The sequence below is a fragment of the Bombus pyrosoma genome, linkage group LG7, assembly GCF_014825855.1.
Source record: "Bombus pyrosoma isolate SC7728 linkage group LG7, ASM1482585v1, whole genome shotgun sequence".
Classification (NCBI taxonomy): Eukaryota; Metazoa; Arthropoda; class Insecta; order Hymenoptera; family Apidae; genus Bombus; species Bombus pyrosoma.
The window spans coordinates 6,171,136-6,185,729 of NC_057776.1; the positions used below are offsets into that span (position 1 = coordinate 6,171,136).

The following is a 14,594-nucleotide window of genomic DNA, read 5'->3' on the forward strand; positions in this document are numbered from 1 at the left end:
ACAATGAAAAGAGACAATGAAAAAAGACAACCTGTAATTTCTGTTTTTTCACGAATTACTTTACGCATGATATATATGTTAGAATCTTACTATATCCTTAATTTTGAATCGGTACATAACTGAATACACAATTGAAGTACATAAAATAATACATGCAATTTTAGGTGCATCAAACAGCGCCACTACTGGAGAGTTTTAAGAGGCTGCATTTCTTTCACCAACTATGCTTCTAGCTCTAACTCAGGCAAGTAGTATAACAGACGATTAAGTTGACCAACTGTGATACCAACTCACACCCATAATAAAATTTCTAATAAATTTTCACTTTTAGTTAAATTTAATATAGATTTATGTATAAATCATAGATACTGAAATTATTACATGTGATTTACATATAATATATTAACTGTGCACTTAACTATGATCTCAATCAAATTTAATATGTAAAAAGAGCATGTAAAGCAGTGGTTTAATTCGTTGACACAATGACGATCGCAACCGAACAAAATTTAATGGTTTACGTAATCGCATAAAAGTACATTTAACAGTCATCGCCGACAATGCAGCCTCGTTGAGCCCTGTTGACTGTGATCACATGAATCCAGATTTTATCTCATAGCGTTTAAGTGAGTCAAATGGGAAAAAATCGAACTTAACGAAGTATTTGTAGAGTGATTGAAATAATTGGATACGACACAATGACCAGATTTTATTAACCCGTCAATGATTAATTATAGGAGAGTCAGTTTTAATGCGATTTTGTCTATTTATAAAACAGATAATTCATAAGAGAGATACGATATCGTGTAAATTATGAAATATTTAGCAATAAATATCGTATTTTATATGTTAAATATTTTTGATTTATATAATTTTTGTAAAGAATTAGAATTGAAAAATTCATAACAAAAATAACCCTTTGAATCATAGTCTATAGGTGACATAGCAAGTTAGGTTAAGTTATTTAATATTGGAATATTTAGTTTTAATTTGTATTTTGTATATTATGCGATAAAAAGTATTACGAACCTACAGTCGATAACATCTATCGTGCAGTCAATTAGTTATCATTTTCTCCAAAATGGTTCCTAATGACTACAGAACTACTGTGAACATTCCTGCGGATTTTGTTCCGCTGAGAGTGTATTAGAGATGTATATATACATATACTTGCACGAATAGTGGTCCATACCGGATTACTGATTGGAAATAATCTATCGACCTATAAGATTCCTGTAGTCAATATCTTTCTAGATTACTCTCTAGATTCCATTGGAATTTAGAAAAATTACCGCATTCGAAAAAACAATCTCCTTAACGAGAGGTTTCTAAAACGAATTGTAAAAACAAGAAAGCCTAACCTTTTAAAGAATAATTTTAATAATAAAGAAAATAATAAATAGTCTAAGAAAAGAATAATAAAACAAGTAATGTAAAAATATACATAAAAAATTATAATAATAAAAGAATAATAGAAGAATAGAAAAGACACTAAAAGAAGTACTAACAATAGGAATAACAAGGACACCGACAATAGTAACAACGAGCAACACCATAGAAAAGATACGATATCAAAACACAAAGAAAAATGGTACCTTTTCCATATGAAAATACGACAAAGGAATTTTAAGATATTTTCAAAGACAAAGCTCCTTTAAACTCTTTTAAAAGATATCCTAGAAGACCACAGGACATCATATGTCAAAAGCATAAGACCGGAAAGCTTTAGGTGGATAAAGTTGACTTACAAAGTCGCCAACGAGAAAATGTGACACAATATATATACTGACTAAACAAAGAAACTTAAAGAGAAATACAGAATTACAAAAAAATCTTCAATGCAACTTCCAAATAAAATCATGCTCAAGCATCAAACAAAAAAGAACGAAACTAAAGACAATACACAAAATCACCAGTACTTCCAACCATTACTATATCATCATTTATAACAAAATCATCACTCAACTAAACTCTTTAAAACTCCACAAATGTTTCTCAATTTTCAAGCAATGTACGAACAGTATGGTATTCACTATCAATTCTTTTGTATTCAGTATTTATCTAGACAATTGGAGGAACTGACCTAGGGCAATATACAATATCTAGCATAACTCCCGTACCATAATTGACAGCAATAGTCAATAACAAAGGTAGAGGACAAAAGGTTAGGAGGATTAGCGCACTCACCCACTTGTATCTGTTCACTGTCCTCCGACCCAGCGAGTAGCTCGACGCTCTTGCTCATCTTATCCACCGAATACGCGGTTTGTATATCGAAGCTCCAGCTCGCGAGCCTTTAATCTCTTCTTGAAGTGCGCCAGTCTGCCGCATGCCGACAGCATGATTTCGTCGGGGGATCAACGAACCTAAGGAGCATCGGCAACCAGCCGCATATCCCGAGTTTCCACGGGAACCACCCGCGAATCCCTCACTTTCAGATGATCCTGGATCCCGTCAATGCTTCCACGGCTGCTCCATACTTTTCGCGATTCAAGTTGACGCGATCAGCTGCCGTGATAGATGAAACAATCGTGAGAATGCGATACCATGAATTTTCATTTATACTAACATTCGAAACTTTGGGTACACATACCCTATTTCTACTATAAACATGTCTGGCAAAATTGGAAACGAAATACGTAGCAAACACGAGATTTGTGCAGAATTGTGCAAATGAACGCAAGATGGCGGTACAGTATTGTTCGCATTTGTATCTATTTCGTAAACTTTGCTATAACATATTTGTATATTTTTATATTAGGTAATTATCAATTTTAATAAATGTAATTGCTCGATTGTTATTAACTACTAAGAACTATTATTATATTAACTAAATATATGTTATATATACGTTTATAAATAAAAAGCACATAGACTAGACAAGACTTAGAAGAAAAAGGACGTGAAACAGTAAAATTGTATTCTCCAAAATTTTATCCTCTAAATTGTATCTTCCAAAAACCCTAAACTCCAAATTATAGTGATGAGGATCATTTTTCAAACAATAATTAGTCAAATTATCTAAATTCAAACAAGTTGAAACCATTTTACTAGTATAAACTTACTGTTTACTCGATACAAGTTTCTACATTAATTATTATTAAACAGGACACTTGACTTCAATTTTCTTATTTCATGTATTTAGCTCCAAACCAGTTTATTGTTGTATACCTATTACCTTACTTACAATTAGTAAGAAATATGGCTCTATATTTCAAAGAAAATTGTACTTCTTTCAACTACCAAAAAACAACAAGGAGTTGGATTAACAATCTAATGTTATTTAAATTTATATTTGTTGACATTGATCCTCTAGGCCTAATTGATGTTAGATATACACCATTCTAGATAAACAATTCTATGATTTTAATTCAAACAATTTCAAGTAAAATTACATTCGACAAAAAATTAAAATTAAGTAACCTGACTAATCGGAAGACTTGAATAGTATTTTTGAAATAGTTAGATAGAATAAGACAATTACTGAAGAAAGATAAGATAGTAGACAAACGCAGTACATGGTTAACCTTCAAATGACTCTCAGCTATCAATATCCCTGACCTCTAACGTAAACACACGTACATAAACGCACAGCTTCTTCTGCTGTACCGAAATTTGTTGAATGTGCACGGTCCAATACAATTTAGCATCTGTTGCCGTCTGACTTAAAGTAGAGGCCAAGTGTATTGACTGGTTAAGGGCATTGCTCCTCCGTTGCTTTACCATACTGATGAATACTATGTAATGTAATATAAATGTTATATATAGTATGTATTTGGTTAAATAGATAAACGTTAGAAATATATAGAAAATGATTTCAATGTATTAATTGACGCCGCTACGTACGAGAATGTACCACTACAGTGAATACTGCCTATAGTTGTGCATCTGTGGCAGCGTATGTGTCAGAATTGGTTGTCGGCTCAGCTGATTATCTTCTGTTTATAAACAAGGGGTCAAACGAGCTTAAAAATACCATGCATACCGTGCATATGCAAGCTGCAAAAAATGTCTGTTATCCTCGTTTATAAACAGAAGATAAGCGGCTGATGACTCATAGACTGTCACAGACGCACAACTGTAGGCAGAATTCTCTGTAGTGGTACCGACAGTTCTTCGCGAATATCTCGGAAGCTAAGCGAGTTCTGCCCTTATATACATAGGAAAAAGTTGTTCCAAATGTTAGATTTTACAATATATCCAAAAATCATAGAAATCGAAGTCTAGTCAGTCCTTCTACAGTTTTATTGAATATAATTTCTGCTATGGCAATAACTTTATGATATAAACCCTCTTTCACCTATATTCTCTAGTATACTTTCTTCGTACAGAAGTGAATCCATTCTTTCTCCTACGGCAAGAGTGCAATAACGCTGGACAAGAAATAATCTTGATCAATCAGTACATTCAATCTTACTTCATAATGTTGCACCGTATGGTAAAATTCAACGAATGTTGATATTTACATCATAGAAGACTGTACATTTACGCGCATTGGATAGTATACAATAACGTGTTATTTGTTGCGCGCTCTTATGTGACGCGACGTTGTGCAGCGCATATGTGAATCTGACTTATGTAATTCTTATTAGGATACTCTAAAAATATCACACATTTTAAAATTATGATCTATTAATTAGAGCGAAACAAAGAATGGAGACTTAAACAGTCAAAGACTATTAATTGGAAATATCGTAGTAAAGAGAATGCGGATTTTTATGCATTTATGGAAAATTGCAAAAAATTGCACGCAAAGTACTTAATAATAAAATGATATATAATATACTTAAAGTAGAATACTTGTTATAATATTTAGTACGTATAGCAAAACTTTGCAAGTAAGTTTTAGTCTTTCAATTATTTATATTCGTATAACTAAATAATTATGTATTAGTAAAATTTTATTTTTCTTAATTAATTTTCTTTTACAGTACATTTTAATATATTAAATTATTATACTTTAAGGTCTATTTTACAGACATGTACGCAGGATAAGATAGCAATGGTGTAAGATTAATATACCTTTTAACCGGAACGTGTACCCAAAACTTTCGTGCGGTAGTTTATAGATGTATGTAGATGTACTTGTATAAATATGGCTTTGATAAATGGCTTTGCGAGAATTGATAAATGATAATAATTTCAGAAGAAACAATTTCAGGTGGTCATGGTGATTATTCTCAATCGAAGAGTCAGTTAGGTTTTATCAAAGTAACGGTCGATAAGCTGTAGTGATCTGTGCTTAGAAAAGTACACTGGTGAAGTTTGACACTTTGTAAGGTAATGTAAGAATGAAATATATTTACTTTTTTGTAGAAATAAAAATAACTAACATATATATATATATATATAGTTTTCTTAGAAATAGAAATAACTAACGTATACATATAGCTTCCTTAGAAATAGAAATAACCCATAACATTCTTAGTATATGCCATTTAACAATGGATGGTAGAGAGATAGTAAAGTTCCATAATTGACGTGAGAATAGTAAAACGAGAAAATGATAACATGTACAGGTAGGTCTGTCTTTGATTATACGTGTACCGTGTACAGGGTAAGAACTGGGGAAGATACAGTAATGCGACGTGTGTTGACAGTCTCGCTTATAATGCTAATATATGGACTGTGATAGTGTTACAGCCTGATAGTATTCTACATTATTGAATAACATGTACCGCAAATGTACCATTATGCACTTTGTAATTACCTGTTAAAATAAATCAATAAGTTAAAGCAATAAATGATTCTTTTCGTTAAATTCTAAAAACCAAATAATTAAAAAGTCCCAAATATTCCACTGTTGAATTGTCTGTTCAAAAAGTCACACCTGTTTTTTTCTGTTACAAATTTTACAAAATAAATTTTCCTCAAAGTTAATCCCTCTGTAAAAAATTATATTTTCTACAATTTTAATTCAAAATAATTTTCGCATAAAAATTCAAACAGTATGATTTTGCATTTTTATAAATGTTTCAAATTTTAACACAGATTTACTTTTACAATAAAATTTAAATATTCCGTACAATGCAAATATCCCTGTGTAATACGAGATTTATTTTATTATTCATTAGAAAGAAAAGAAAATATACAACACATCTATGGCAAACATAGTCGCTGTTGCACATAAAACACCTCTTGCAATTTTTGCACCGATTAAATATCCATAAATTTCTGTTTAATTTACGTGCCGATGGCCAGCTCCGCAGGAAACAGAAGTTGTCCAGAATGATTCACGATCGCGTGAATATTGCGCAAATTACTTCCGCCCTTAAGACTCGAACTTTCAACGATTTTCTGACAAACAAATAAACACCATATTATACATGAATTTGTAAGTGAAATGTCTTTCTCCCCTTAGTACTGAATTGCTCGATAATATCAAAAAATATAATAAGAATTAATCTCTTTTTGTCTAACTTTGGATTATTACTAAGGCTAAATGTACAATATTTTGCTTCTGAGATAACACTAGTGCTAATATTCTAGTTTACTCATTATTTAAATGTTATGCTTGAACATTATCCACGCGTGTCTGTCAAACCCTATATGTATTAGCAAAAAGATAGGTTAAGTTTGACACGTTTACTGGTGAGACTTTTTATATAACATAGTCAGTGATTACTTATAGTACAGTTAAGCATCATACTCACGCCACAAATAAAAACATCAGTACCATCTTTGTAGAAGACATAAATATTGGTAGCACGTTTCCTACGTTGGAGAAGTTGAAACGAAAAAATTCCATGATGTTAAGTCGTAGATAGACTTGAATTAATTCCATAAATACTATAATGCTCTTCACTTCAGAATCTAGAATATACTATATGCGCAATAAATAATTTTTATTCATAACATGTATAATAACTTGCGATTACGATTAACCTTAACAGTCCATTTATGAATAAGGTTATGTTTAAATGAAATCCTAAAGTGATACTTCTTAATGCTTCAAACATTTTAAGTGTGTAGATTAAAACATTTCGGGAATGAGGCTATAAGGACTTTTAGTTTCAAAGTTATTAACTTTTAACGACGAATAATAGTTTGACAGGGTGACTGTGATATTGAAGACAGAAGTGTTAAGAGTAAGTACTTTTAATAATAGTACCTATAATAGAAAAGAAAAAGCTTGATAACCATAACAAATTATATACAGTAATTATTTCGTCACTGCTATAAATGAACAAAACACATATTCACATTTAAATTCTCCTCTCGTGCGTTGCAAGTACATGGAACAAAAGAAAAAGTGGTAAAAATAAGTACTTCATCCATTTATCCTCTGCACACTCGAAGATGTGAATTAGCATTACACAAACGCGTGATTACACTCGTACTATAAATAGCATACAATATAATATGATTTCGCTTTAGCATTATATTTGTAAACAATTTAGTAATAGTTATGAAGTATTTGTATATATATGAATTTAAAGTATAGAAAACAAGCTTCCTAATAAAATAATTTTCATTTCGTTATTTTTGGTATATTAGACTTTTTATGTATAAAATAATAGCAATTAATACATTTCTTTTAAGATATAGGAAATTGACGTTTAAAAAGATTATCTCAGAACATTCTTAAATAAACATTGTACAAAGATATTTATTATTATTTTAAGAAAGCAGTTTACAGGGGATTTTTGAAAATGTATGTATGACCAAATGCGACATTAAGATTTTGCGTATGAGTCACGATGCGATTTCTCAAATTCACTTGATAAAAGCTTGTGCTATAAGTGGAAGATAAACACGTTGCATCGCCATTCCACTCGCCAAGTTAAACAGAACAAAAATATTTGTAGGGAAATTTGGAGAGAGAAGAATAAAATATGTAATAGAATAGAATAAGGTAATAAAAAAATTATGATAGCTGTTAAAAGCACAACTTTACTTGTACATTATAATCTTATGTTATGATTTTATAATTTTCAAAATTTGTAACGAACAATTTTTCTTAACAACAATGATAGTTTCAAATTCTAAATTTAGGATAGCGAAGTATCTTCTCAAAAAATTTCATAATAAAAGCAATTATTCCAAGTTTCATATCTTGGATAGTAAAGTTCCTTTCTCAAAAAATAATTATTCTAATTTTTGTGTGGCAAAGATACTCTTCTAAAAAACATACAAATAAAGAAAATGTTTCGATATCCAAGAAAAGTATTCATATACTATATAAAAAAAAATCGTGAAAAGTTTCATAAAATATACTGCGATGAATACAAATGATTTTCATAAGAAATTAATAAATTCAGTTAACAAGTCCGTGATTTTATCTTCACCAGAGCGATAATAAACTTCAAAACGCCATAAACTTTATACGTAAACGAGAATGGTTGAATTGCAGAAACTGTGAAATAAATTCTAGATTTCAGCGTAGAGTACGAAGGAAAACGGAAGTTGCCGAGGAAATACGAACTGATAAACAAACAACAGCTACGCGGCGCTACGGAAATCTGAGAACGTACATATGTGCCAGTCTCGCTTGAATTCCTGAATGCACGTTTGCGTTTGTCCTTTATTTACTATTACTTTTAATTGGTTCACCAAGTTAATAGAAGTCGTTTTAGTTGACTTCCTTTTGATCAATTAAGGACTTCGTGGGAGGGCGCTTTAAATAGCCTTCGAATCATAACTGATGTGTCACTATTGATACTGATACTGCTATGCTTCATTTATTTTAGAATCCTCACCTGATTGAATATCTATAAAAAAGATAGAATCAAATGAGTATTAAAATTGAATTTGCAGGTACCTGATCATTCAATTTCGAATTTGAATCTCTACATTTGAATTTTTGTCTGAATTTATGAATTTTTATTGATATTTAAAATTTGAATGCTTAAATTGGAATTTTTTAATTTGAATTAGTATTTGAGTGTTTAAATTTGAACTGGTTAAATTAGAGTCGTTAAATCTGAATTTGTATTTGAATTTAAAATTTGAGTTTATACTTTAATTTGAATATAAAATTTTAATTTGCCTTTAAAAGACTATTGTAAAACTAACAAAGAAAATTGACTACTTCGCCACCGATTCTGAATAAACCTAACATTTTTTGAATACGTAACGTAGATGACATACTTTTACCCTGCCTTCATACTGCATATAACCTCACTTTCCCTATCCCCTGACTTAAAACTCACTTGGTAAATACTCTCTAATCTAAACTATTCAAGAAATACCCAGAGCTTGCAGCAAAATGATCAAAGAATCTTCCTTGTCACAGTTTCTCGTCACATAAGTAAGATAAACGACCAACCAAGAACATCGTGCTTCCTTAACAAAATAATCCCTTCAAACTCCATGACCTGGTACACAATTGATTTTTCCCAGCGCAAATACTTCCAACGTACAAAGATATTGCTCAGAGAGCAGAAAACAATGGTTTAATTAATTCCAACGTCTGATCGAGCTTGAGGAAGTAAAAGGGGCCACTTGAATGACCGTGATCCTGTGTTCTGTCGAGATGGAAGAGGACGACGTTGCAGAATTTCACGAAACAGCACAAAGAAATATGTAAGTAGAAATACCACTTGCTAACTGAATAACTGGGAGGCTCGGGTCAGACGCTTATAAAATGCTCGTCATCGACGATCTACTCAAATTCATTTTCAACTCGGTTAATTTTTCTACGTTGTCAGCCTGAGAACGGCTAAAGGATATGTACTTCAATTAACTCTGTTAGCAATTGTTAAAGCCTTTACGGAAATCTTTTCTGCAAATAATCAACTAACCGATTCTTCCAGATTTTCTCCTTTATTTTCGTTGTCTTCCTTTTTCGTGATTTGTCCATTATTGGGACGAAATTTTATACTGATCTATCCAATGAAAAGTGGCTTTTGATTTCTTGATTCTTCCATGGTTGATTTTTATTCCTAGAAGAAATAGTGACTAAGATTTTTGATCTTTGCTTTTTAATTTTTATATTTTTCTCTTTTGTTGTTGATGTTGTTGTTGTTGTGTAAAATGATTTTTAATTCCTAAAGGCGATGCTCTTTATAATATATGAATTTTTATCCTTTTCAATATTTTCCTTTCAATTTATTGCAATTCTGTTACCTCTATGCAATTTAATTCTAATTGAACTAATTTCACAAAATACAATATCTAGCTTTTACGAATAAAACTATTTCATCGCAATATCTTAACAGAAATTATTAAATCTACAATCTTGATATAAAGTTCCAAGATAAAAAATCGACGTTCATCCAAAAATAATGTATCGTTTCTGTTTATACGCATAGGGAACAATCTAAAGAACCGGAAGGTTGATCGAACGTTGCCTAAAACAGTGATTATAGGAACATAAGAAAATTCATCAGTAAATGTACGGTTGACAAAAATATCATTCAACGCCGAGGCAACACCACATCCAAGGATGATGGTGAAATTTAATCAACATATTCTAGAGAAAAATTTCCGCACTGGCGCGATGCAAAGATAAGATGAATCGCGTGGTTATTGAATTACGAACTACTAAGATTAACGGAAATTGATCGCTTTCAATTAAAATAACGCCAAAGAAACAAAACTTTTCAGACTGACTTAATTATTGCTATTGACCTTTTCGCTTTTAACATTTAACTTTAATATATGAGTTTACTTGCACAACTGACATAACATAATTTACAAATAAATAAATAAACATAATTAATGAAATTTTAAACTTATCACTGTAAAATTGCAAGATAGAAATCTATAACCTGCAATTTGTAACTTGCAAAATTCTAAAATAGGAGCTTATAATCTATAACCTGTAATTTGTAAAACTGCAAAACTACAAGATTGTAACAATGTGAATTCATAAAACACAAGTCCATAGACCACAATAACCTATAAATAACTTACCGACTCGCTAATATTATTACTTGATAAATTATTGTGCAAAAGGACTCTGATACAGCTACAAAATTTTTCTAAATAAAACATTTATCTACAGAAATATATTTAAGAACCCTATTTAAAAGTTTCAATATATTAATCCATATAGAAACGATCAGATATGTGAAGTGAATACGGAGAAAGAATACTGAGAAAGAAGTATATTGTAGAACATTGTAGGTTATGAAGGGATATAAAATGTTCCCCTTATATTAGCGAGTATATTAAAACCTGCAGATCGATATATGGTCGTGCCGCTTGAAGAAATGCTGCATTGTTGCTTACGCTTATCTCACGATTAGGCTACTCGCAAACAACATCTTATCCACTCCTTCTGTCAGTAAACGAATCAAGGCAGCCATTAATGTGTGTAGTATGTAGAAAATGCAAAGAAAATGATCTTCATTCATTATAGCAGAATATACTTCTTTTATAAATAAGTATGTGCGTTTGTATCGTTTGGAAGGGTTAAAATGGTTTTGAGTTAGGCTCACGTGGAGTAGGAAATATGTTGAAACATTGGGCTCCACGTGGATCATCTGTGACCCATAATATTTATTGGTAGCAAACTTATTATAGGGAATCCAGTGTATTTTTATTCAATGTAAACCGGAGGCCACCGCAAAGCCGAAAGGCAAGCGGAAATAAAGATATATAAGATATTATAAAGAATCTAAAAAAATATATAATATACCGAATATGAATAAGAAAAAAACTACTAATAATCTACTACTTTGGATGCTTGGTTTAGAATATCCTTTTAATTTTATGATAACCTTTATTCAAATAAAAATTTATTCGTCAATAATAATTCATTGTTAATGAATAAAGAATTATAAAAATAATAACAATAAAAAGATGATATTTTTTTACTATGAATTTCATAAAATCGAAATTCGAAAATTTCAAAGTAATACAAGATAACAGAATATTAAAATTTTTGCAATAAATATATTGTTTATAAAAAATTCATTTTTGAAGTATCTTGTCGTGCAACATTGAATTCAAACATTTTTCTCCACTTGTATCAGATCACGTTTGTATTTGTACATTGTATCGCACAACGTTCTTTCCAAACTTAAAATTCTATTTGTTGCTTCAAATGGATCAGACACGCGATAACATAGTTCGCATTCCTTTCCGCGACAGTGGTTTCTTTAGATTTAAGAAAAAAGACAAGATATTTGGAAGTTTCGTGCAGCGAACTTATCTCACCATTTACCGTATTAAATTCCCTGTCCGACGCAATGTTTCAGAATCATTCCAACGCTATGCTTTAATATTCTCGACAGTCTGTTCAACTTGCTGGGCTTTGCAGAATCTATTAAGGAGAGCAAATTAAAATTTTAATCAAAGCGCTTCCCACCATCAGAAGACTGTATGGTTAAAAAAGGAAAACGTTTCGTCGATTCGAAGAAACATTTCGATGCAGTTTCTCAACGTTTTCAATTGGCCAAATTACGGTACCATTTTTTATCGTATATTTATAACCAATTAATAAGGAACAAATTAGAAATTTATTTTCAAGAAAAAATTTTACTTTCGATTCTGAAAAGTAAAAAAGCTTGTAATAATATTTACATCATGTATCTATAACTAACTAATACGAAATGAACTAATAAATTAGAAATTTCCTCTTTCGACATTTACAATTTTTTTTAATTCATGAATATATTTGTTTGGATATTAAAATCAATACGATGAAATTTGTTCAATTATAAATTACATAAATGATTCGAATTTTATTTTGAAGTTATATAGAACAAAATAGAAGAAGAGAAGTGAATTAAGGAAATCTGAAATCTTCGTTCATAACTCGATGATTTGTTAATAATGCGACAAAGAACGAATTTCTTGCACAGATTAAATAATCTTATGCTGCATGGCTCTTAATACGCTACCTATCGCGTGGTTATACATATTCCGTAATGCATCCGATTCCGCAATCTTTTTCCTTATTGACTTAGCTTCCGTAAACATACATCACGTTCTTCGTTTTGTTAAATAAACACAGCACTAATAAGATTTTCTGGACAATTCTAGGTACCTTAAGTCTTAACCGAATTTCCCCTCGAGTTTCCCGATCGATTGTCAAACTTTTCTGCTAAAATTCACACGAAATCTCGTTACGTCCTCGTCCAATTTTCAATATCGCGATTCTACAACTTTTTTTCTTACTTTCAACTTTGTGTGGCGTTATTACACTGCGGATGTTTATGCACCTATAGAAAACTTAAATATACAGTCATATACAAAATGTAGACAATATTTAAAAACGTACAAAATGTAATATTTGAAGAATGAAATTCTTACTTAGGTTCCATTTTTTCCTAATTGACCTTTTCGAGACTAATGGTACACTATGTCCCAAGACAGCTTTTAGAACGACTGCTGAAAATTTGAATTTTTTCGACATTCCATTATAGGAAGAACTTCATATCTCATTTAAAAGATTACATTTTATTTATGTCTCTCGATTCAAATACATTATAGTTCGTACATTATCAGATTCATTGCTAAAAAAAAAGATTCGTCTCAAAAGGGTGAAGTCCCATTTTGTCAGTCGTGTTCATAAAAACATAAATTTCCATAAACATCCGCAGTCATCATATCCATCAATCCGTTTTGATAAGAATATTTTTCCTGTATCCATCTACATGCTCTTGCACTTTGTCTCTAATCTTACTTCGCATTTCTTAACCTCTTTCTCATCATTCATCTTTTTTTCATCAAACCTAACCAGCAGAGCATTCTTAAAAATGAAAAATTACTTCGTTTCGCGTATGCAGGTGTGTCTTACTGTCTATGTAGGCATGTGTATGTGTGTGTATTTCTGTCACAAGAACATCACCACCTATCGTTGCGTAGGCGTAGCATGCAATTTAAATGTTGAACACATTACCTTATGATCGCCTTGAGGGGCACCACGATGCGATGGATGTTGCACTTATCGAATGATACAACACGAAAAATGAACAATACGACCGCGTGAAATTTTGCTGAACCGACGAGAAGGCGCAAGAAACATACCACCCTTCGTAAACCCGACGCTTTCGTGTCCGAGAGGCCACTGACAAAACTCGCGATTCCCCATTTTGCTCGAATACTCCTACCCCTACTCTTTGCAGTGTCATTGGAAGGGAGAACGGTGTAATAAGGATAGAAGATAAGGAGAAGTAGTAGGAGTAATAGAGAGGGAAAGAGGCTTTATCGACCCAACCGAACAACCACCAGTGCAAAAGATGGAGATACACTGGTAGCGATGGGTCTGACGAAAATATTTATCGTCCTGTAACATGGAGTTGTTTTCAAGTAGTTATTTACTTAGAGTAGGTATGATACAGATATCGGTTCTATTTTCACGTTCTTAGGAGTTCAACTTATATTTGTGTATTGTTATCAAACATTATAAATGTTCTTTTTCAGGACTTACGGAAAATAGGTTTAAGTTGTACGAAAGTGTGGAAATAATGAATGTTTTACTTTATTTTATCATATATTAATGCTATTATTATTAGAAAAAGTTATGTTATATGTATATGATACTGAAACAAGTGTAACATTAGTTTTATAATATATTAAAACTACTTATTAGAGAAAGTTATGTTACTTGTATATAATATTGGAACAAATGTAACATTAAAATCCTATCATTTCCCATTTTTAATTTCGAAACACAATATTGTGATTCATTTTGTTATCCT

At 31.2% G+C, this 14,594-nt stretch overlaps 1 protein-coding gene across 3 annotated transcripts in view; it reads right to left on the reverse strand.

Moving 5' to 3' along the window:
- The window catches only part of LOC122569665 (multiple C2 and transmembrane domain-containing protein), a 40,146-nt gene that overhangs the window by 24,744 nt on the left and 808 nt on the right, over window positions 1-14,594 (reverse strand). Inside the window, exons 1-2 of one of the 3 annotated variants that reach the window (XM_043731040.1) lie at window positions 13,793-14,033; window positions 2,188-2,508 (exon numbers count right to left, since the gene is read on the reverse strand). In XM_043731040.1, coding sequence (XP_043586975.1) covers window positions 2,188-2,245 — 58 coding nt within the window. In that variant the 5' untranslated portion in view covers window positions 2,246-2,508; window positions 13,793-14,033. Of the gene's footprint in view, window positions 1-2,187; window positions 2,509-13,792; window positions 14,034-14,594 lie in introns of those variants that run through there. The other 2 variants (XM_043731044.1, XM_043731041.1) reach the window with 2 other exon arrangements.